Consider the following 20,170-nt stretch of genomic DNA (forward strand, 5'->3'; position numbering starts at 1 on the left):
CCACCGCCTGGAACGATGATATTTAAATATATAACGCCGCCCTTATCAGGCCCCGCTTTAACCTGGCCAGCGACCTTGGGGCGGTAATATCAGAGTGCCAGGTACACAGGGTGACTTTTATAAAACTCGTGCAAACAGATCACATTATATTCATAGGTATGCGGAGCTTCCAGCTCCGCCGCGACAACTATGTGTCCAGACTCAGACTCTCAAAGTCCGAAGATTGGATTGCCATTAAGGTGTTTGTTTGCTTCACTTTCAGTTTTTAATCTGGGCCCGATGCCATAAGGTCTATACTATGTGTAGGTGTGAGATTATATTTCCAGCATAAGTTTGCCTGCCTGACTGTCGCACTCCGGCGAGCGGTGGGTTCATAGTCAGACCCGCTTATCAGTCGGGGGCAGAAATGGGATTGAGTATACCTTGGGATCAAAGTCCCACTCTCCCACTAATCGGGCTCTGGGACCTGCACTGCAGTCGCACTCGGAATCGATGGCGCAACTCTCCTCCGCAGATCTCAGCCAGGGATACCGAGAGCGCGAGATTTCCCCAATTCTATCGCCGCCTTCCCTTGACAACGGGCGCCCATTCAGAGCGCTAATGAAACCTTCAATCCGCAATCTCTGGGCTCGGAGCTGTGATGATTTATACAACGATCGCCAAAGATCACAGACAGCGGACCCGGCAAATGCAGAGGAGGACGAGACTAAGGAGGAGGAGAGCGGATGATCAGCAGGAGGAGAGTTGGCGACAACATCACCAATACTTGCACACTGATCAGGCATATATAAGTGTTTATAAGTGCGGTAGCTAATTACTGCTACTACACTGGGAATCACAATAGGTAGAAAGCTTGACTTTACTGATCCCGATTTCTAAAAAATATATAAGGAATTTCTCAGTTGTTTATATAATAAATTCAGCTTGACAACTATAATTCTCGCCTTGCCAAAAATATTGATACTGACCTACCAGAAATTCTAGCAAATCATCATTGTTAAGGTCACTTTTGAGTCAATAGTTTGCTTGATTGTCTGAATGTCTCGCCCCGATAGTGATAAGTTCTTACAATTTAATCATGGTCACTATGTCTCAAATCTATTTCCAGCCGAAATAAAAACAGTTCAATAAACTAATCGGCGCGATAAAGAAGCACTAAAGGTAAACGTTTATAAAAACTCAATACATTTGAGACTAGCCGTATGGGGTTTTCTACACTGGCAACAATGTTGTCAACTGGATTATAACATATTCTTGATTGAACGAAGCATTAATATATTCTTTATTAATCAGTTTCCTAACAGCTAAGGATTATTACAAAAATATTTGTAGAATGGCTTAGACTTGGGACCGAGACATGTAACAACGCAATTAGCTAACATTAAGATGACAAAATACAACACACAAAGAAATTAGGTAAACAATTACTAATCATATATTTTAAAATAAATCTAAGATTATTTGTAATTAATAAATTATTTTTGGGGGATATTAAGCGGTATTTGATGATAAAATAGATACTTGACTGAAATTTATCTGATCATATAACTAAATCTTTCGTGTTTTCTCCTTGTGTACACATGCAATGGCATAGGTGCTGGCATGTATTGGCCGATCCCAGCCAATGGGCATGTGCCTGGGGCGGGTTATCAACGCGGCACGGCCCGGCTGCATCCCGTAGGTTTAAAGTATAGCTCCTATTTAAAACGCGCTTTAGTCACAGTTCGGATTTTGCCAGCAACAGCACGGCGACGATTATCGGTGATTATACGGCGGAGATTATACGGCGAAGATTACACGCAGGAATACGCGACTCCACGAGAGAGTGTGTTGTGTGCGAGAGAGAGTGAAGAGTGAAGAGAAAATGTCGCAGACTTTGGACGATCTGCTGCTGCGCCAGGAGCATGCCCGGCAACTCCGCCAGGCCTCGCGCTCCAAGTTCCGGCGCATCAATTCCCTGGACCTAATACCAGAGCATCCCAGTCAATCGGAGGAGGAGGAGGACAAGGACGCGCAGACCCCGCATCGGCACTTTGTGACCCTGCGACGCCAGCGAACGGCGGACGGCAGTCTCCTGCGAAGCCAGTTCCAGACGCAGGCTCCGCCGCAGCCTAGCCTCGGGACTCGGGTGCTGCTCTTTGGCCCCCAGCTGCTGATGCGTCTGGTGCTGACCATCCTGAGATACGTTCTTTACATACCGCTATCCATAGCGGCTCCCAGCTTCTGGCTGTCCGCCCTGCTCTGGATCTTCTGGAAACTGCTGCGAGTGCCCATCGCCCTGGTCAAGTGGCTGCTGAGCGGTGAGGAGGAGCTGGGCACGGTGCAGCGTCAGAAGACCATTCTCCTGAGCTGCGGCAGCACCATCCAGACGCTTCATTTGGCTAGAAACTTTTACGGTTCCGGTGCCCGCGTGGTGGTGTTCGAATTCGAAGGACTATTCGGCCTGGCCCGCTTCTCCACGGCGGTGGACAAGTTTTACGTGGTGCCCCGGCCCACGGCCAACAATCCCGACCAGTACATAGCCGCCTTGTGCCACATCGTTAAGAAGGAGCGGCCGGCGGTCTACATACCCGTCTGCGCCACCAGTCCGGCCTACTACGACGCCCTGGCCAGACCGCACCTGGAGGTGCTAGGCTGCGCCAGCTTTATTCCGGGAATACAGGAGACTCAGCAGCTGGACGATTGTCTGCAGCTCTTCCAGAGATGCGAGCAGCAACAGATGGCCCTGCCAGCTCATGTTGTCCTAACGGCGCCCCGACAGCTGCAGCAGATCTACGAGAGCGGCTTCGTGGGCAGCTACAGGAACATCCTGATGGCCGCCGGAATGCAAGGAGTGCTCGAACGGCACAAGTATATATTGCCCAACCGGAGGGCAGAACTGAAGCTGAACCAACACGAGATAAGCGAACGACAGCCGTGGCTTGTGGTAAGGGATCAGCCGGGCTACCACCACTACGTGACCTGCACCACCGTCAAGGACTCGCGGGTTGTGGCCAACGTGAGCTGCCGTGTGGAGCATCACACCAAGAACCTTATACCCGTGCCCCGCGATGACGAGGCCCAAATCGAGCTCTGGCTGCGCTCCTTCTTCGCCAAGGTGCGCTTCCAGAGGCCCATCAATGGACACATCAGCTTCCGCCTGGTCAAGAGTCCCGCCCATGGTGGACAGTTTGTGCCGCTGGGCACGCGGCTGGGCGTGGCCCTGCCCTACATATGCCACAATCGATCACATGCCCAACTCCTGTGCCGCGCCATGAAGTGCATCCACCGACGGGGGCTGCCCGAGGATGAGCTGCCCAATTGGAGCTGGTCGGCGCTGGAGCGGAGTACTTCAACGACGGCCCTGGACAAGCGGGAGGCGCTGTTCGCCTACTGGGACCCGCTGCCGTACTGCGCCTACTATCACTTCCAGCTGCCGCTCGAGAACGTGAAGCTGTTTTTGCAGCGCCGGAATCGCGCCACAGCCAAAAGTTTATCGCCCCGCATCACGGTGCCGGTTCATTGAACGGACAAGGAGGGAGAGAGGGGAGCCACTGCATCCGAGGATGGGGAGCAACAGGCACGGGAGCACGGAGCAGGGAGCAGGGTGGGGCCAGCGAGAGAGATTACACAGACTGATCAATAATGGAAAATATATATAACAATATATATAGAGCTTATAGTATATATTTTTGCATTTTATACTATTTCTTTTTTTTTGTTTACGCCAATGGGGTTCAACATCCATCTAAGAAGATTAGGCTCGTTAAAAAAAAAAAAACATGTACCATACATACAACCACACCAACACACACTATATTCGTCTATACTTATACTGTACAATAAATAATATTTATAATTTAATTGACCATTTGACTTGGTTTCTTTGGGTTTGGGTTTTATTTCAATTGGCAATGATTTGTCCTTGGTTTTGGTTGATCCCATATACGATGATTTGTTTCTAAGGATATACAAACATGTATGCAGTAATTATATAACACTTTCATTAATATTACATTGATAATATTCAACCTGAAAAAGTACTTAGAACTTGGTATAATTATTATATATGAATCTCTGGATATATATCTTAGGATAAGATAATTAGAATATTTTTTTTCTTCACTTCCTTTAAAAAAGTATAACTTGATAAGTGAGAAAAATCTGTAGATATTTAAAAAACTTGTTTTTTTTTTCGTTTAACCAGTTTTTTTAAACTAATATACAAGTACTTAATTATTTATTTTTATTTTTATTACATTTATTATACACCAGCAAAAGATTTTTGCAATTAGATTTAATACACTTTGTATTATTTTCTTGTTCCTTGGTTCCTTTGTTTTTGGACAATTTTAATTAAGGATACATAAAGTGTACCCCCCTTTAAAGTTCGTTATAAACTTGATTCTATTCTTGGCGTGGCACTGTTTATAATTGTTAAATACAATTATTGAGACTGAAATCTAATTGTATTCATTTTATATAAAATATTTTAATATATCTTGAACTTTGCACAGAAAACATATACACTTCCTGACCTATCTTCCAGTTAGTGGACACTTTAAATGTTTATACGCTTGAATATATTTATATTTAAATTACCCATTTCAGCTTGATTTATATTTTGCAGCCACATTTGATTACTAATACTAAATATTTTCACTTTTCTCGGGTGCTCTTTGTTTATGGCCACGAACTGAACTGACCCGACCAGCGGCAAGGGTTTCTCCTTGGTGTGTTTTGGTGGTGCCTGCAACCGTTGACGCGGTGGTGGTTTTGACCACGTTTTTCTTATCCTGGAACCAGGCTCGGTGTTGTTGTGGACGGACGACGCTAGCGTTGCCAGGCAACGGCTTTGGGTCAGCTTAATTGCGGTTGGCTGGCTGGTTAACTGAGCCATTTCCATCTTATCCTTATCAATGGGCCAGGACATAGGTAGGTGCACACAAGGGTGGCCCACAACCGCAAGCCAAGGAAAAAATTTAAAAATTATTTGCATAATTTATGGGGTAGAAATGCTTCTTCAAGCGTGTCAATTTAGAGACTAGGTTGCTTAAAATAAATTCATTTCGATTGGCCTTTAAGTCACACAAAATAAATATACATTTAAAAGCTAATTTACTTATTGTATATTACTGTTTTGGGAATCGGTTAGCATTCACTTGAATAACATATTTAGATGCATATATGTATAAAGGATATTAAATAAAAACAATATTTATTCTTTTAAGGTCTCGTAAATTTAGAGTAAAAACTATGCAAAGGCATTAGTGAAAAATATTTGTTATATAGGAAGAAATCCTGATTCAAATTGTTTTAGAATTATAAAAAAAGTGAAGAAACGAGAAAAATAAGATTTCCCTTCATCTGCCAGGTGTGGGGTTCGAACCCACGCTCTCTCACGAGAACCAGAGCTTAAATCTGGCGCCTTAGACCGCTCGGCCAACCTGGCTATGTGAAAGAAGTGAAAAAGATGCCAATCTTATGTTAATTTCTGAATGTAGATATTTATATTAGCCTTTTTATTTATATTTTGAATATAATTAAAAATAGTTTTTAGTTTAAGTAAAATTAAAAATACTAAATATTACTATAAACCTCCTTAATTTGATGTCAAATGTATTTTTAAACCTACAGTTACAGCTTATAACTAATAATCATAAGGTTCATATTTTGAGTGTATACTGTACCAATAATATATTAACTAAATATTAACATTTCAAAACAAACAATAATAATTATTTTATTTATGCACTTGAGTAAAATTTTAATGTTTATATCTTATATGTTTTCTATTTTTAACACTTTTTATATGCAGCTTTATTGTAGTTTTTTAAGGAAAATATAGATAAAAATTAAAAGGCTTTCAAAGAGCGCGCCCTATGTAAGATGTCAACACAGGCGCTGCCATACCGCTCAACTCCAACAACCTCTTTGTAGTATTTTAATGGAGTCTACCTAATCAGTACTTGCTAGAGTTAGATCTAGATTAGTAGATCTTCTACATGTATTTTGAGGCAGTGCACCCAGCTCGAGGCTACTCAACCGTATCAGGTGACGTTGGGCTCTGAAAATAACGTAATAGAGCGATTTTCTCCAATACTCTGGCAGCGCTAATACCACGACCAGTTGTTGTGGACGAGGAAATCCGCTCTGGCGTTTTAAATAGAATACTTGGCAGTCGCACTGCGGTCACACTACTTGTTCTCAAAAGTGTAAATTCTGGAAAATAACACGGATACTATCGGCGATGAACAAAGATCCCTACCGAGGCGGAGGCGGAGTCGGAGGAGGGGGCGGAGGCGGTGGCCACCAGGACGGGAGCGGAGCGGCAGGCGTGTCCATCAGCATCGAGAGCGACGACAATGAGTCAACTACTGCGGAACACGACTACCTGCTACCCGCCTCCTCCTCGTCGATGACCTCTGCAGGGGGCGGTGGCGGAGTTGGTGGGGGAATGGCCAACACCAGCATCAGCCTGGATCACGGCCCGGTGCCCACGGCGCGCAGCAGCAGCCTGAGTGGTGCTGCCTCCCGCCACGGTAACATCCTGTCCTCCTTCCTGGCCCGCCAGCGATCGTACACACCGGCCAGCAACAGCAGCTCGCCAGTACGGGCGACAACACAGATGAACCGTCGGCTGCAACAGTCCCGCAGCATGAGCGCCAATGCTGGCAGCTTGGAGGAGCCGCCCATCGGAGGAGGAGCTGACCCTGGAGCTGTCCCAGGAGCTTCACCCGGTACAGCAGCTAGTGTGCGACAGCTGGGCTTTTGGCGTGTCAACCTCAACGACGTCTTCTCGCTTTCCACGGCACCGTCCACGGAGGCTCTGCGCTCCTTTATCACACATTCCAACTTCAGGTATCCGGCCGCAGCGGCTGCTGCAGCTGCAGTGGCAGCTACATCGCCTGCCGTTCCATTTCGAGCCGCTGTTCCCGAGGACAACGCACACATACTGCTCGGCCAGCAGCAACAGCCTGTGTCGGAGCCCGTCAGTTCACCGCTTCGCTTTGGCCGCGTGGGAACGGGAGCTGCAGCGGGACCCAGCGCAGCTATGGGCAGGAGCATCTCCCTGCGCGAGGGAGAGATGCGGCACAATCACCACGGCCTTAATGGGAGCCGGCACAATGCCAGCGTCATTGGACTACACAGCAATCCGGTGGCATTTGAGGAAAACGAGGCAAATAATAGCCTGGAACTTGGCAACGGCGATGGCAGTGGTAGTGAGAACGGAGGAGGCGGCGGGAACATCGGAGCGGGAGCCAATGGCCCGCCTGAGCCCCATGAGCATCAGGCTGAGGACGAGCATCTCATTTCCGACGACATGGTAGTGCAGATCCTAAGCCACTTTGTGCGCTATCTGCCGCTGATCTTTATACTGCTCATCAAGTTCATACACGACCATCTTCTGGGCATTGTGGATCTCCTGGTCCTTCAAACGGTGATGTACAATGTGAACCGATCGGTGCGGAACCAGGTGGCCCGACTTGCTCAAAAGAACTACGCTGTCATGGTGAGGGACGCCTGCCTGATTGCAGTGGTGGTCACGGTTCGTCTGTTCCTGGCCGGTGCTCCGCCGAATCCATTCGGTCTAATTGTGCCGCCACCCAGGGATTACTTTAGAGGGGATGCCACCACAAGGCCTTTCCACACGGGGCTCTCCAATGTAGGAGACGAGCTGCCGGACGGTCCCACATCGTCATCGTCTTCATCGGCAGATAATAACAATAAGAATCTGGTGATTCCCCTAGGCATGATGCTCTACTACATTGCTGTGAGCGATCTCATCCTCAAGCTGCTTACTATGCTGATAAAACTGGGAATCACCATGTTGCCGCATCCCCTAATGCGCCTCAAAGTGCGGGTGAGTCATGGGATTGTTACTTAATCTTTAGTTTAATGTTGCTGCAATTCCTTTTATCGCAGAGCAAACATATATTATACGTTTGTGGTGGTATTCACTGTTTTGATTAGCCACAATGACGCATTAATATATGTTCCGATTGACTGCAATTCAGGATTTTTTATTTCTGCGAACTTTCCATAGAACTCGATATTTCGGCAGTTGCATTTTCAGTATAGTGATTAAGCAGAACTAATTGCTTATTTATTTATGATCCCTTCTTCCAGAGCTCTTTGTTTCGATTACTGTGATTCCCCTAATAATATATGTTTACAAATATTCCCATTCGCAGGCCCGACTTTATGTGCTGGTGGAGTACATTTCGCAGTTCTACCGGGCCACGGCACCCATTACCCAATGGTTCCTGTTTCTCTACGAGTCCTATTCGGGCCTGGAGGTGGTGTCCGGTGGCCTATTTTCCGCCCTGTATCTGGGCGCCAAGGTCTTCGAGCTGGTGGAGCGCGGCAAGTCGCTGCGCAAGGCGATTGTGACATTCAGGAAGAATATTGTAAGGATAAAAATAAAAAATTGTACGCATCATCAATTAACGAGCAATTGAATTCCATGCAGGACTCTGAGCGGCCGCCGACCAAAGACGAACTGGATGCCGCGGGCGCCCTGTGCCCCATCTGCCATGACGCCTTCAACACACCCATCGTGCTGGAGTGCGGCCACATCTTCTGTGATGAGTGCGTGCAGACCTGGTTCAAGCGCGAGCAGACCTGCCCCATGTGCCGAGCCAAGGTCAGCGACGATCCCGCCTGGCAGGACGGCAGCACCACCTTCTTCCATCAGTTGTACTAGCTCAGCACCCCGAAAGAATTGAAATTTCCACGGATGATTTCGCGTGTACATATAGTCGGAGCTAACATTTTTGTTTAATTAAGCTGACAGTTATTAATTATATTACTAAAAAGACAAAGAAATGTGGCTTTGGTTATTGCTTTATCTTCACTTGCGTCGCCGGGCGGCTTCCAGAGATCGGGCCTCGTAATACTCGCCATCGCCGCGAGTGGCCTTCTTGTTAATATCAGTGTGACGCTCCTTGGTCACGATCTCTTCCAGCACCTCACTGTCGCCCTTGATAAGGCGCGTGCGCCCGGTAACGGGGTCCACCTCGCGACGGATCTGGCTCTGGCGTCGCTGGTACTCCTCCGGCGTTTCGGGTGCGTGCGATTTGCTGTTCATCAGTGCTTGAATTGTTGTGGGGTAGAGTGTTCAGCAAGCACACGCAAACGACAAAGAATTAGTTAGTGGGGGTTCTTACGGACCTATTGGTATGGCAAAGTCCTCCAGCTCGCTGCTACTCTCCGCCTGCTCTAGTCGCGTCGGTGGAGCTGCGGGAGGAGGTGATTCCTGCTTCCGTCGGCTGTGCTTCTTCGATTTGGACTTGGAGGATTTGTGCTTCGCCTTAAACTCCTTGCGCTTTTCCTTATGCTTTTTCTTTGATTTTTTCTCACTCTTGCCCATTTTCAGCGGCGTCCAGAACGTAAACAAACCGAGAAACGAAAAAACTGGAGGGTGACAGAAAAAGTCGATAGGCTGATACCCTGTAAAATCATTCAACTGCAGCTTGGGGTGGTATGCCGCGGACAACGTTTAAAAATGTTATGGTAAAATCTTTGGAAAATTAATAATATTGATTTCTTTATTAGGGAACCTAGAAATAGTAAATTTAAATTAAAAATTTAAATAAATTAACCAAGCAAGCATCAACAAAATGTATATACTCTCCGTTGAAGGGTGTGCAACTGCGCCGAGGACAGTATTGATTAATGCCCAAACACTGAGTCGACCTACCAACACTGCACCGATTTGACAGCGCCGCGTGGAATGTGGAAGGCAAGTGGAACCCAATCAGCGCATGTTGTGTGTACAAAAAGAAACGTCAAAACTGCAGCAAAAATAAGCGAAATAAGCCGTAAAATAAGCCAAGCAACAACAACAATAACAACTGGATACCCTTAAATAGCACATTTGTTAACCAAAGAGCGGCCCCAAGCGAACCGCTCACCCCCAAAGAAGCGGCGGCCCAAAAATCGCCCAGCGCTGAGATTCCACCAAAAAACCCCGCACACACACACGCACGCACACATACGCGCGCAGCCAAAGGAGAGCTCTGAGGCCAAAAGCGAACGACGAATTCCGCCAGAAGAAGCAGCAGCGGCAGCAATTGGAACGCACCGTTCCTCCGTCCCATTGGAGCAGCAGCATCCACACAGCCAAAGGCAGCGACAGCCACGGCGAGAGCAGCAACCAGCAAGCAGCAGGCAGCATCAGCCCCAGTCAGCAGCACCAGGAGACGCAGAAGCCACTACAGGATGAGCATGGAGAAAGTAGCCAGCAAGCAGTACGAGTCGTAAGTGGAGAACACCTCCTGCCGCCACCCACTAATCACCCGCCCGTCCGCCCGCTGTCGTACCCAACAAACGGGGCCAACATCTCGCACACATCTGGGCGCGATTGTTAGGTTATGTTCTGGGCACCGTTTACGTGCGCTTTCTCGCTTTATTTAGGGCAACTGCTCCTGATCATGGCCCTCCTCCTCCTCCTCCTCGGCCTGATTGAACAGGATCATGGCGGCCATCTCTTCGTTCTTGTCACAGGCTAGGTATGCCTGCACGGCTAAGGCGCGGTGAAATCCCAACGCCTCCAGACGTCCCACAGCAGCGGCCTCGTCAGTCGTTAGGTTCACCTGAACGGTGTCGCCGGCGGTCTCATCCTCGCTGCCCTGGATCAGGGCTAAGAACTCCGCCTGATGGTTGCGAATGAACTCGAAGGCCTCAGGCTCCGTTTCGGCCAAATGGGCCAGGATCTGGTCCAAAAGGCGCGGATCATCTCGTATCATTTGGCGCACACGGGCTAATGCTGGCGAAGCCACCATATGCTGTGGATCCCCGGTAGGCTGGGCCGTCGCAATCTGTGTATCTGCGGCAGTCTGAGGGGGAATTCCGTTGATCAAATACTCTATTGCCCGCTCAGGATGATTGAAGCTGGCCCGCAAGGCGTCTCGCACCTCCTGCTCGCCGTAGCCCATGTCCATGAGATCGCGCACTCGCTGTTCGGTAGGAGCCACCGATGGGAGAGCCACCGTCGGCTGGCTCAGCGCTTGAATGGAACCGGCAGCTGGCGGAGGAGTAGAAGGAATGACAGGCACAGGCTCTGGATTTCGCTCACGCTCCAACTTCTGCTCCTTTGGCTCGGCCGGAGGGACAATCTTTTTGCCCATCAGCACGATGTTTTTGTCCTCAGCTATCTTATAGTTGCTCAGGGGCAACTCATCGTCCATGATCCGGCCGGCGTAGATCAGCTGCAGGCTTTCCGCGGGCATGGCCACCTCGGGCATGTCGCTCAAGCGCTGCTTCAGCGTGCGTACGTTCTCCGAGTCACTCATCTCCAGCTTGATCGTGCGCCGGTCCAGCGTAATAATAGACAGCTTCATGATGGTAGGGAATGTTGGGTTTGCTGCTTGATGTAATGTGCGGGCTGTCGGGCCTAGAGAATTGGGTGATTGAGGTAATGGATTTGGCAAGTGTGAAGTTGAGTTCTAACCCTTGACATACTAATCAAAAGCTGTTTTTTTGTCGTGACATGCGCGCCCGTTTTAGTAAAATCTGGCCAGACGTCGTGGACAGCGACGACAGCGATGTGGAGAACGAGATAGATGTGGACAAGTTGCCGCCGCTGGAAGTCGGGCCCGGTGAGAATCGTCTGCAGCACACATACTGCCTCTGGTTCTCGCGCAAGGGGACGCAGCGGGCGGCCGCCGACTACAGCAAGTCGCTGCACGTGGTCGGCCGGTGCGCCAGCGTGCAGCAATGGTGGTCGCTCTACTCGCACCTCATCCGGCCCACCGCCTTAAAGCCCTTCCGGGAGCTCAGCCTTTTCAAGCAGGGCATTAAGCCGATGTGGGAGGATCCGGCCAACAGCAAGGGCGGCCAATGGGTGATACGGCTGCGCAAGAACAAGATAGAACGGGCCTGGGAGAATGTGTGTATGGCGATGCTCGGCGAGCAGTTTCTCGTCGGCGACGAGATATGCGGGATCGTTCTGCAGACAAAGTACCCGGTGAGTTCGACTACTTTTCCTTACTTTTTACCGCACTTTTTATCTGTAATCTGTGGAAACCGTGATGGGAAGAACGAAAACCAAGTAATATTTTGTATCCTGTCACGTCTAAAGTCACCTCTACACTAAAATGCCGCTCTAAAAAGTGACAGAATAATATAGTCCGCAAGCTAAAAAATGCCGGGATTTCCAAAGATCCTTCTATATCACTGTGGTATATATATAGCCCGATTTCTGCAGATTGGCAAAACTTCACGTCTTCACTCTTCTGTTACGATCAAGGCAGTGTTGTGAAGGTCAAATTCGGCGAATTCCCCTTAAAAATCTAGGATGGTAACCGATGATTCGCCGGAAATTCGCGATTTCGACCCATATCGGTATAATTCGCGATCAGCCATAGATAGCTTTTTCAAAAATGCGCGCTGAGACTGCCAACTTGGTTTCGCGATGCAAAAACAAATGGAATCCACAAACAAACCAGTGCTAGCTGTTGTTATTGTTGTTGTAGGGCTGACGTAATGGAGCTAACGTGCTGGCATTTTTAGCCCCAACTCGACGTGATTTGTGCCAGTATTTTTTAAAATGAACATGAAAAACACAAAAAATAGTTATAAATATGTAAGGCTTAGGTGCCGCCATAAGAAAAATTAATAATTGAAACTTAACTAACCAATTAAAACATTACCATTTCAAATATTTTATACTGATTCAAATTAACCAGATTTTAATTTTCTTTATATTTCTCGCAATTCTTTAAAATTAAAAAGTTTTTTTTATTATCTGAGATTTTCAAAGTAAAAACACTAATTGCAATTCAAAAATTTTTAATAGTCAGTGTTCCCATGAATTTAAAGGTTTTTTGAATTTTAAGGGGAAAAGTTTAGAAGTTTAGGGACTTTTTGAAAGAATGTATTATTTTAAAATTAAGTACTAACATAAGATAAATCCACTTAAAAAATGTTTTTAATTTAATTTGTTTTAAAATGAAAATTTCAATGGTTCGAGTCTCAGACGAAAATTAGTAGTAAACAACAAATGATGCCACATACGCCTATTTCCCGTCAAATCTAGCTTTTTTTAATGCCATCCGCTAGATTTAGGGGCTTCTTGACGGTCCTAGGAGCTTTTAGACACCGTGTATTATTTAAATACTGTTAAAAAATGTAGTACTAATTAAAAAAATTGAAGTTAATTTTTTTTGTTCAAATTTAGGGGGACAATGGGATTTTTTAGGGGAAAATTTAAACTTTTTGAGATTTTTTAGGGAAATGCCAAATTTTTTATCTGGCAACACTGCGTTCTCTGCACTCTCTTTTCACCCATTCATTCATCATTCTCTTTTCACCCGCGCTTCGTGTCGGTTCGCATCGGACAATATATGAACGAAAATATTGCAGTCGCCGGGAAAAAATAACACGAAATGGTTTTTGGGTTTCCTGCCAAGTAAAGAAACTTCGATAAATCATTAATTCTGCAAATCAATGCGAAGAGTTTGCCTTTTAGCAATGTGCGGGTAGAAATCCATAGGCAACAACAACTCGTGTGACACCCAAGGCAGCCTGTGCTAGTGCGAGTGCGAGAGAGGTGGTCGGTCGTGCGTCTCACTCTAACCACCGGAGCCGCCGACGACGACGCGTACGCAACAAACGAAAATAAACGGCGAGCAAAAGGAGAGAAAGAACAAATAACGCCCACCGTAGCACCCCCCGCGAAGAAGAGGAAGCAGCAGTAGTATCAGCAGCACAAGCTGAAGCAAAAGCAGACGGCAGAATTGGAGCTTTGCGCAGAAATCGATTTTTTTGCCCATTTTAAGAGATTTTCGGGAGCCTCTCCCACTGCCGAAAATCGTTTATCGCGTGCGTGTAACTGTGCCTGTGCGTGCGACTCGTCAGTGTGTGTGTGCGAAAGTGAAACAAACCAAATCGAAAGAAAAAAGCTTCAAATTATATATTGTTTTTAAAAAAGCAGCAATCTCGCCGCGCCGTGAGTCACAAGAAATAACGAAGCAAAAAATTAATTCAGCAGCAGCTTTAGCTTTTTAGCTGCTGGCATTGAAGAGGTGCTCTGCCACTGCCTCTGCCGTCGTCGCCGTCGACGTCGCTGCTGCCGCCCGCAACCACGCGCTCTCTTTGCCTTCTCCGTCTCCCCCATCCCTTTCGCATACCAACGGCGAAATAACGACACACACACAATAAGGAATAATAATATCAAACAAAAATTGCAGCAAAAATAGTGCCCGTTTAGTAAAAGATACTAAAATTAAACCAGAAAAGAGAGAGGTGGAAAATCAATAAAGAGATTCCTCTTTATCTCTCTCACTTTGCAGTGGGAAAAACGTGCAAACAAGTTAAAAAGCAAGCTGCAAAAGCGAATAATAAACTCCGCGCGCGCTTACACGTGTGTGGTTTATATGTGTGTGTATTAGTGTGCGTTAACGTTTAACTGCTAATCGCAAAACGCAATCTGTGAAACCGCGCAACAAAAGCTTACGTAAACCTCCATAAAAAACATCAACGAAGAAACCCAGAGATAAAATAACAAAAAACACGAAACACAAAACTACAAAATCAAAAGTCCCCAAAGAAACTCTAAAAAACGGATTACTTTCAAGGAGGAAAACCCCCAAGACTCGCCCATATCCTACCAGAATCGAAAAACAGTGAAAGCCACCAAAACCCCCAAATTAAAAACCAGACACAACGATGACTAAGGACAGATTAGCCGCTCTCCATGCCGCCCAATCCGACGATGAGGAGGAGACGGAGGTGGCCGTCAATGTGGATGGCCATGACTCGTACATGGACGATTTCTTCGCCCAGGTGGAGGAGATTCGCGGTATGATCGACAAAGTGCAGGATAATGTCGAGGAGGTGAAGAAGAAGCACTCGGCCATCCTGTCCGCCCCGCAAACGGACGAGAAGACCAAGCAGGAGCTGGAGGATCTGATGGCCGACATCAAGAAGAACGCCAATCGGGTGCGGGGCAAGCTCAAGGGCATCGAGCAGAATATCGAGCAGGAGGAGCAGCAGAACAAGTCGTCGGCGGATCTGCGTATCCGCAAGACGCAGCACTCGACGCTGTCGCGAAAGTTTGTCGAGGTGATGACGGAATACAATCGCACCCAGACCGACTACCGAGAGCGCTGCAAGGGAAGGATACAGCGCCAGCTGGAGATCACCGGCCGGCCGACAAACGACGATGAACTGGAGAAGATGCTGGAGGAGGGCAACTCGTCGGTGTTCACGCAGGGCATCATCATGGAGACGCAGCAGGCGAAACAGACGCTGGCGGATATCGAGGCCCGGCACCAGGACATCATGAAGCTGGAGACATCGATTAAGGAGCTGCACGACATGTTCATGGACATGGCCATGTTGGTGGAGTCGCAGGGCGAAATGATCGATCGCATTGAGTACCATGTGGAGCACGCTATGGACTATGTGCAGACGGCAACTCAGGATACCAAGAAGGCGCTCAAGTACCAGAGCAAAGCCCGCCGAAAGAAGATCATGATACTGATCTGCCTCACTGTGCTGGGCATCTTAGCGGCCTCATATGTTAGCAGTTATTTCATGTAAATCTCGAATGCAATTACTTATATGCCAGACACACCCACATCCCCCCACAACATACACACACACACACACACACACCCCAATATCATTGAGTAAAGAACCCCTTTATAGGATGTTGCGCAACCCACCCAGAGAAAAAGATAAAAAATCGAAAAACTTAAACTGTAAGAGATCGCAACCAGTGAAGACAGACACACACATGATTAGCAGGGCTCGGATTACACCAATTATAGCTAATATATATAGAGAAATATGTATGGTTAGTTCGGTTATATACAAACAAAAGAGTCTCCAGAGTCTAAACCCTTATATACACACGCAAAAAAAGAAGTTAGCTATCAGAACATTAAGTAAATAAAACGAAATGCTAATTCAAAATGTAAAACAAACGAAAAGAGGTAAAAAAAATACACGACTCTAAAAAAAGTAATTGCAAACAAAGAAAAACATGAAATTTTATTGATTATTGTTATAATGCGAAGCAAAAAAAATAAAAAATTAAAAAAAAAAATTATAATAAAAAGAAAGGAACACTCTCACATACACTCACTGCTAATGCTTTGCAAGAAACAAAAAAAAAAAAAAAAAGAGAAAGGAGAATGGTTGCAAGAAGAAAATCGTTTTTCCGACTTGGAAAATGCATTTAGTTTTTGTTTGTTTAACTAGTTTAGTTTGTCCTGTTAAAAACTCTCACTTAAAGTAGCCCCATACTCACCCACACTCACCCACTGATGATGATAAAGAAAAAGAAGGGAAGGATGCAACAAAGCTCTAGTTAACTTTTGAATATTTATTATAAAAAGATTGTTTATTATGCTAGATAATAACTATATTGACTATTTACTATAATGCTATTTACTTAACATGTTCATATTTATTGAATGCATATATAAATATATATATAACTAAATTATACAAAACACACACAGCATATATATATACAATTATGAAACTAGATAAATAGCTAACTCTCAAACATTCTCTCAATAAAGAAGTTCATAATGCGAGGCAAATAAACAGAAACCGAAACGAATCTCTAACAGTTGAGGAAGTTGACGGAATGCTGACTTAACAGAGTAAACAATTCACTCACAGACTCAAATTAATCGGTAAACCGTTTAAACTCAAAGTTGATTATTCAGTTTTTGTTGTTTATTATAGGTTTTGTTGGTATTGCGCAAACAATAAAACAAGTTTTTTTTTTTGTTATGATTTCCTCTTATTTTTTTTAAACTGACTTCCCTACAAACTAGTTTTTCGCCTGCCATAAGTTCGAGTTGAGTTTTTAGATATGATTTCATTTCACGCTCACACAGTACATCCAGCACAACTACACTCTCACACACACACTTTTAAACCTTTTTTCTTTCCTTTATTAACCTAATTTATTTTCCTTTCTTTCACATATCCTCAAAAAATAAAACCAAAACTAACAATCGGAATCAAATTCAAATATTCTCCATACCTAATCCAAACACCAAAAATATTCTATGGCATGCTGCTCTTGAAATCAATTTAACAAACATTAACAATTTAATAATATGTGAATCAAATCGACCTTTACGCACTCACCATACACTTGGGTGCACTTTACACAGTATCCAAGCCAGCAAGTAGCATGCTCATCATGGCCTATAATCTGCATACAGAGTCCAAGAGAAATGCTAAATAATTCTATTATAATACCGAGCGTAATCTGTATGAGTTTTTTGAGAATTATATTATGTAAATTGTGATTTAAGATAAATACACGAAGAAATGCTTTCGCTTTTAAGTAGGAAATGCAATTTGTTAATGCACCACCAATAATGTCGATAATAGAGAAACTCACCAAGAAACGAACTGCGCGAATTGGAGAATTTCCGTTCTGATTTTTGATCACACCTCAATGCAGCACTGCACGTCTTTTTTCCGTTCATTTACCTTTTGATCTTTTTCAATGCAAAAAGAAACAACAAAAAAAAACTGCTACGACAACAGCAACAATCAGCACGTTTCCACTACAACAATAATAGCCACAGCAACAATAACAACACCCAGTTAACACCGCGTCTAGTGAAAAGAAAACGAAACGAAAGTCGCTTTAAAAACGAACGAATTTCGACGCCAACTTCGTATTATGTCAATCAATCAAGCTGCAATTTAATTTAAACCACAAAATGCAATCTAAAGCCCCAACCAGAAAAGAAAATACAAATCGAAAATAAATATAACGCGACTCCTCCGCCCTGCCACGCTCTCAGTCTCCGGGAAGTTCCAGTCCGCGCTCCAGTTTTCCAGCTTTTCACAGTTTTCACAGCAAGAACTAATACAGCTGCAATGCTCCATCCCGATGCGCTGAGGTGAGTAACGAAATAATTATTTAGTATTTTGAAATTATTTCTATAGGCGGCAATTCCCGCTAATACTCTCTCTACACCCAGGGTTTCCCCGCGTGACTTGAATAATTGTCGAAGGTCGAGTTTCGTGTCCTTCTCTACAACGCCCCTTTGATATTCCTCCGCCCACTTCTATTAATGAATTTCGTGCCCTTTGTGTTGTTGTGACATTTAGAGTTTCGAGAGTGTGAAGCGGCGACACAGAGAGGCAGCGTTAAACAAGATCTTGGCAAAACAAAGTAAAGCTAATTATACCCAATAGTGGAGGGGTATAAATGGGTATATTGGGTTTACGGAAAAGAAACATATATCGTAATTTGTATTTTTGTGTAGTAAACAACTTCCTTGGGGCTTAATCTGTGTTGGTACCATATTTTTCTATGCTTAGATTAAGAAAAATCTTGTGATTTTACTTAAAACGAAAAAATAACTTTTAATTAATTATTCCAAATGTACTCCCCAACTACCGTGCTCCTTATAGTATGGAAAGAAATAATCCATTCCATTTTTCCTCTTCCTTGTCGCTTTCACTTCTATATGTATATATATTGTTCGGCTCTTGTCATCTCTCCGACATTATAAAAAGCCTCAATTAATACACACATTCTCTCTCTTAACTAAATGGGATATGCACAATTGGCGAGATAATGAATATTTATGGTACAATAATTATTAAGAGTTCTATAAAAAGTTCTCTTTTCCCATTAATACATTATTTATACACTGCGATTGATGTTTGATTGGAGAATTCAATTTGTCATCAATTACCAATGTTGCAAAAATGTCGCAGCTTCGTCATGCAAATATATTCGAATAAAGTTATGGCACTTATTTTCTCACTTTGCCTTCTTTTCTTCATTTGTTATTTATAACAAAGGCATCTTACTTTTGATGATCTCATAGGAATCGAGTCACTTTTTGTTTTTTTTTTTTAACAAATTCTTAAAGCTTTAATTAGCGAAGGCTATTTCATTTTGATAAAAAGCATCAGTGTTTTTTTTTTTTTTTTTTTTGCTAATTCATTTTATATCACGAATTAAAGTCGACCATTTTTCCATAGGCACCTTTTCCATGCCATTTGATTCATTAGTCTTTTGTCTTGTTCTTTTTTTAAACGATGACCCCTGCAGAAGAGCACGGTATCGTGTCAGTTGCGTGTTTAATTTGAAAGCATTATCTGTAAAAGTTTCTCCTATATTATACGCCGTTTATCATGTATCATTTCATTTCTTTTCGTTTCCCCATCGCTTCCTGTCAGCGGCGTATTCTGAATGAGAGTCGGCTGCGTATGACTGTCTATCGCCCCTCTAATGTGAGTCGAACATGCAGAGTTCGCGCCTCCCCCGATTCGTAATGTTGTGAATGTGCTGTGGGCTTTGAATTGAGTCATCGTTGTCACCCAGAGCGACCTTTGACGATACCTCCCTTTACACAGCTGGCGACCCATTCTCCAATTTATCATGTGCGAATGCACTGATAAAAAATATAATCCGGATAAGCTGTCTTTTCAGTTAATGATGCTGAAATAATCGCGACATAAATTGTAAGCGATACATTATCGTGATTAAGATGAGGCAAGAATAAGTGTTTACGTTCTCATACAAGGTTTATCCAAATTTATAGCTCTGGAAGTTAATTCTAGCACTGAAATCTACATATAAATATGTCAAAGGACCTTAAAAGTATACCATAAACTCTATACTTATTGAATATATGCTGCATATACTGTAGTTATATCCACCCACAACGACATTTCGACTTTCCTTGATGACGCGAGGGCGATAAAAATGTATTTACATTTCTCCTCAATTAGTTATTATAAAACGATTTATTGGCCAGACAAGTGAATGAGGTGAATCATCAGACTAGCCAATGAATCATCAGATTGTGTGTGTTGTTATCCCTTGATAAAAAGCCTATCAGTTGGCTTTGATAACAAAATAGTAGACAGCAGCGGGACTTTGTTTTTTCCAGCCCGCATAAATAGAGAGAATCGAAGTAGTACTGCCTGCACTCATGCGAATGCAATTAAAAACTCCCCTCTTGCATTCTCATATAACATTTTTTTTTGCATGTCTCTTTGCCTTTTTACCTTGTTGTGTGAGCTCTATCACATGGCTTTTGTTTGCCTTTTTGTTCTCAAGCCTTCATGTGTTGGAAATGCCCGCAGCATTGACTACCCTTCCTCAAAAGGGTATATTGGTCTCTGGAAGATGTTATATTTTCTGTAGAATAAATACACCGTATGATTTTTAGATTAGAATATA

General features: G+C 44.4%; 5 protein-coding genes and 1 non-coding gene across 9 annotated transcripts in view; 4 read left to right on the plus strand and 2 right to left on the minus strand.

Annotated features, from left to right (window-relative positions):
• Nucleotides 1-1,700: 1,700 nt before the first annotated feature.
• LOC108084622 (uncharacterized) lies at nt 1,701-3,843 on the plus strand. Its single transcript, XM_017180910.3, has one exon. It carries the CDS (start codon nt 1,865-1,867, stop codon nt 3,503-3,505), a length of 1,641 nt encoding a protein of 546 aa, XP_017036399.1. The 5' UTR covers nt 1,701-1,864; the 3' UTR covers nt 3,506-3,843.
• A 1,504-nt stretch (nt 3,844-5,347) lies between these two features.
• TRNAL-UAA (transfer RNA leucine (anticodon UAA)) lies at nt 5,348-5,431 on the minus strand. The gene has a single exon. It is a non-coding gene; the product is annotated as a tRNA-Leu (tRNA).
• A 540-nt stretch (nt 5,432-5,971) lies between these two features.
• On the plus strand, nt 5,972-8,808 carry LOC108084613 (E3 ubiquitin-protein ligase RNFT1). Its single transcript, XM_017180898.3, has 3 exons — nt 5,972-7,843; nt 8,175-8,390; nt 8,453-8,808. The coding sequence occupies exons 1-3, from the start codon at nt 6,230-6,232 to the stop codon at nt 8,684-8,686; spliced, it is 2,064 nt and encodes a 687-aa protein (XP_017036387.1). The 5' UTR covers nt 5,972-6,229; the 3' UTR covers nt 8,687-8,808.
• On the minus strand, nt 8,724-9,406 carry LOC108084614 (ADP-ribosylation factor-like protein 6-interacting protein 4). The gene is made up of 2 exons (XM_017180899.3): nt 9,154-9,406; nt 8,724-9,075 (listed from the first exon to the last, which is right to left on the minus strand). The coding sequence occupies exons 1-2, from the start codon at nt 9,350-9,352 to the stop codon at nt 8,834-8,836; spliced, it is 441 nt and encodes a 146-aa protein (XP_017036388.1). The 5' UTR covers nt 9,353-9,406; the 3' UTR covers nt 8,724-8,833.
• A 318-nt stretch (nt 9,407-9,724) lies between these two features.
• The window catches only part of eIF4EHP (eukaryotic translation initiation factor 4E homologous protein), a 48,498-nt gene continuing 38,052 nt past the window's right edge, over nt 9,725-20,170 (plus strand). Inside the window, exons 1-3 of one of the 4 annotated variants that reach the window (XR_011445168.1) lie at nt 9,725-10,241; nt 11,491-11,950; nt 17,124-17,867. Coding sequence is in view for 3 of the 4 variants with exons in the window: in XM_017180782.3 (XP_017036271.1) it covers nt 10,204-10,241; nt 11,491-11,950 (498 nt within the window). In the remaining variant the exon portion in view is untranslated. The remainder of the gene's footprint in view (nt 10,242-11,490; nt 11,951-17,123; nt 17,868-20,170) is intronic. The other 3 variants (XM_017180782.3, XM_070286750.1, XM_017180781.2) reach the window with 3 other exon arrangements.
• Nucleotides 12,856-20,170, plus strand: part of Syx1A (Syntaxin 1A) — a 41,669-nt gene continuing 34,354 nt past the window's right edge. Inside the window, exons 1-2 of the mRNA XM_070286749.1 lie at nt 12,856-15,524; nt 17,124-17,867. Coding sequence (XP_070142850.1) covers nt 14,653-15,524; nt 17,124-17,142 — 891 coding nt within the window. The 5' untranslated portion in view covers nt 12,856-14,652 and the 3' untranslated portion in view covers nt 17,143-17,867. The remainder of the gene's footprint in view (nt 15,525-17,123; nt 17,868-20,170) is intronic.

This window comes from Drosophila kikkawai, chromosome 3R (genome assembly GCF_030179895.1).
Source record: "Drosophila kikkawai strain 14028-0561.14 chromosome 3R, DkikHiC1v2, whole genome shotgun sequence".
Lineage (NCBI taxonomy): Eukaryota > Metazoa > Arthropoda > Insecta > Diptera > Drosophilidae > Drosophila > Drosophila kikkawai.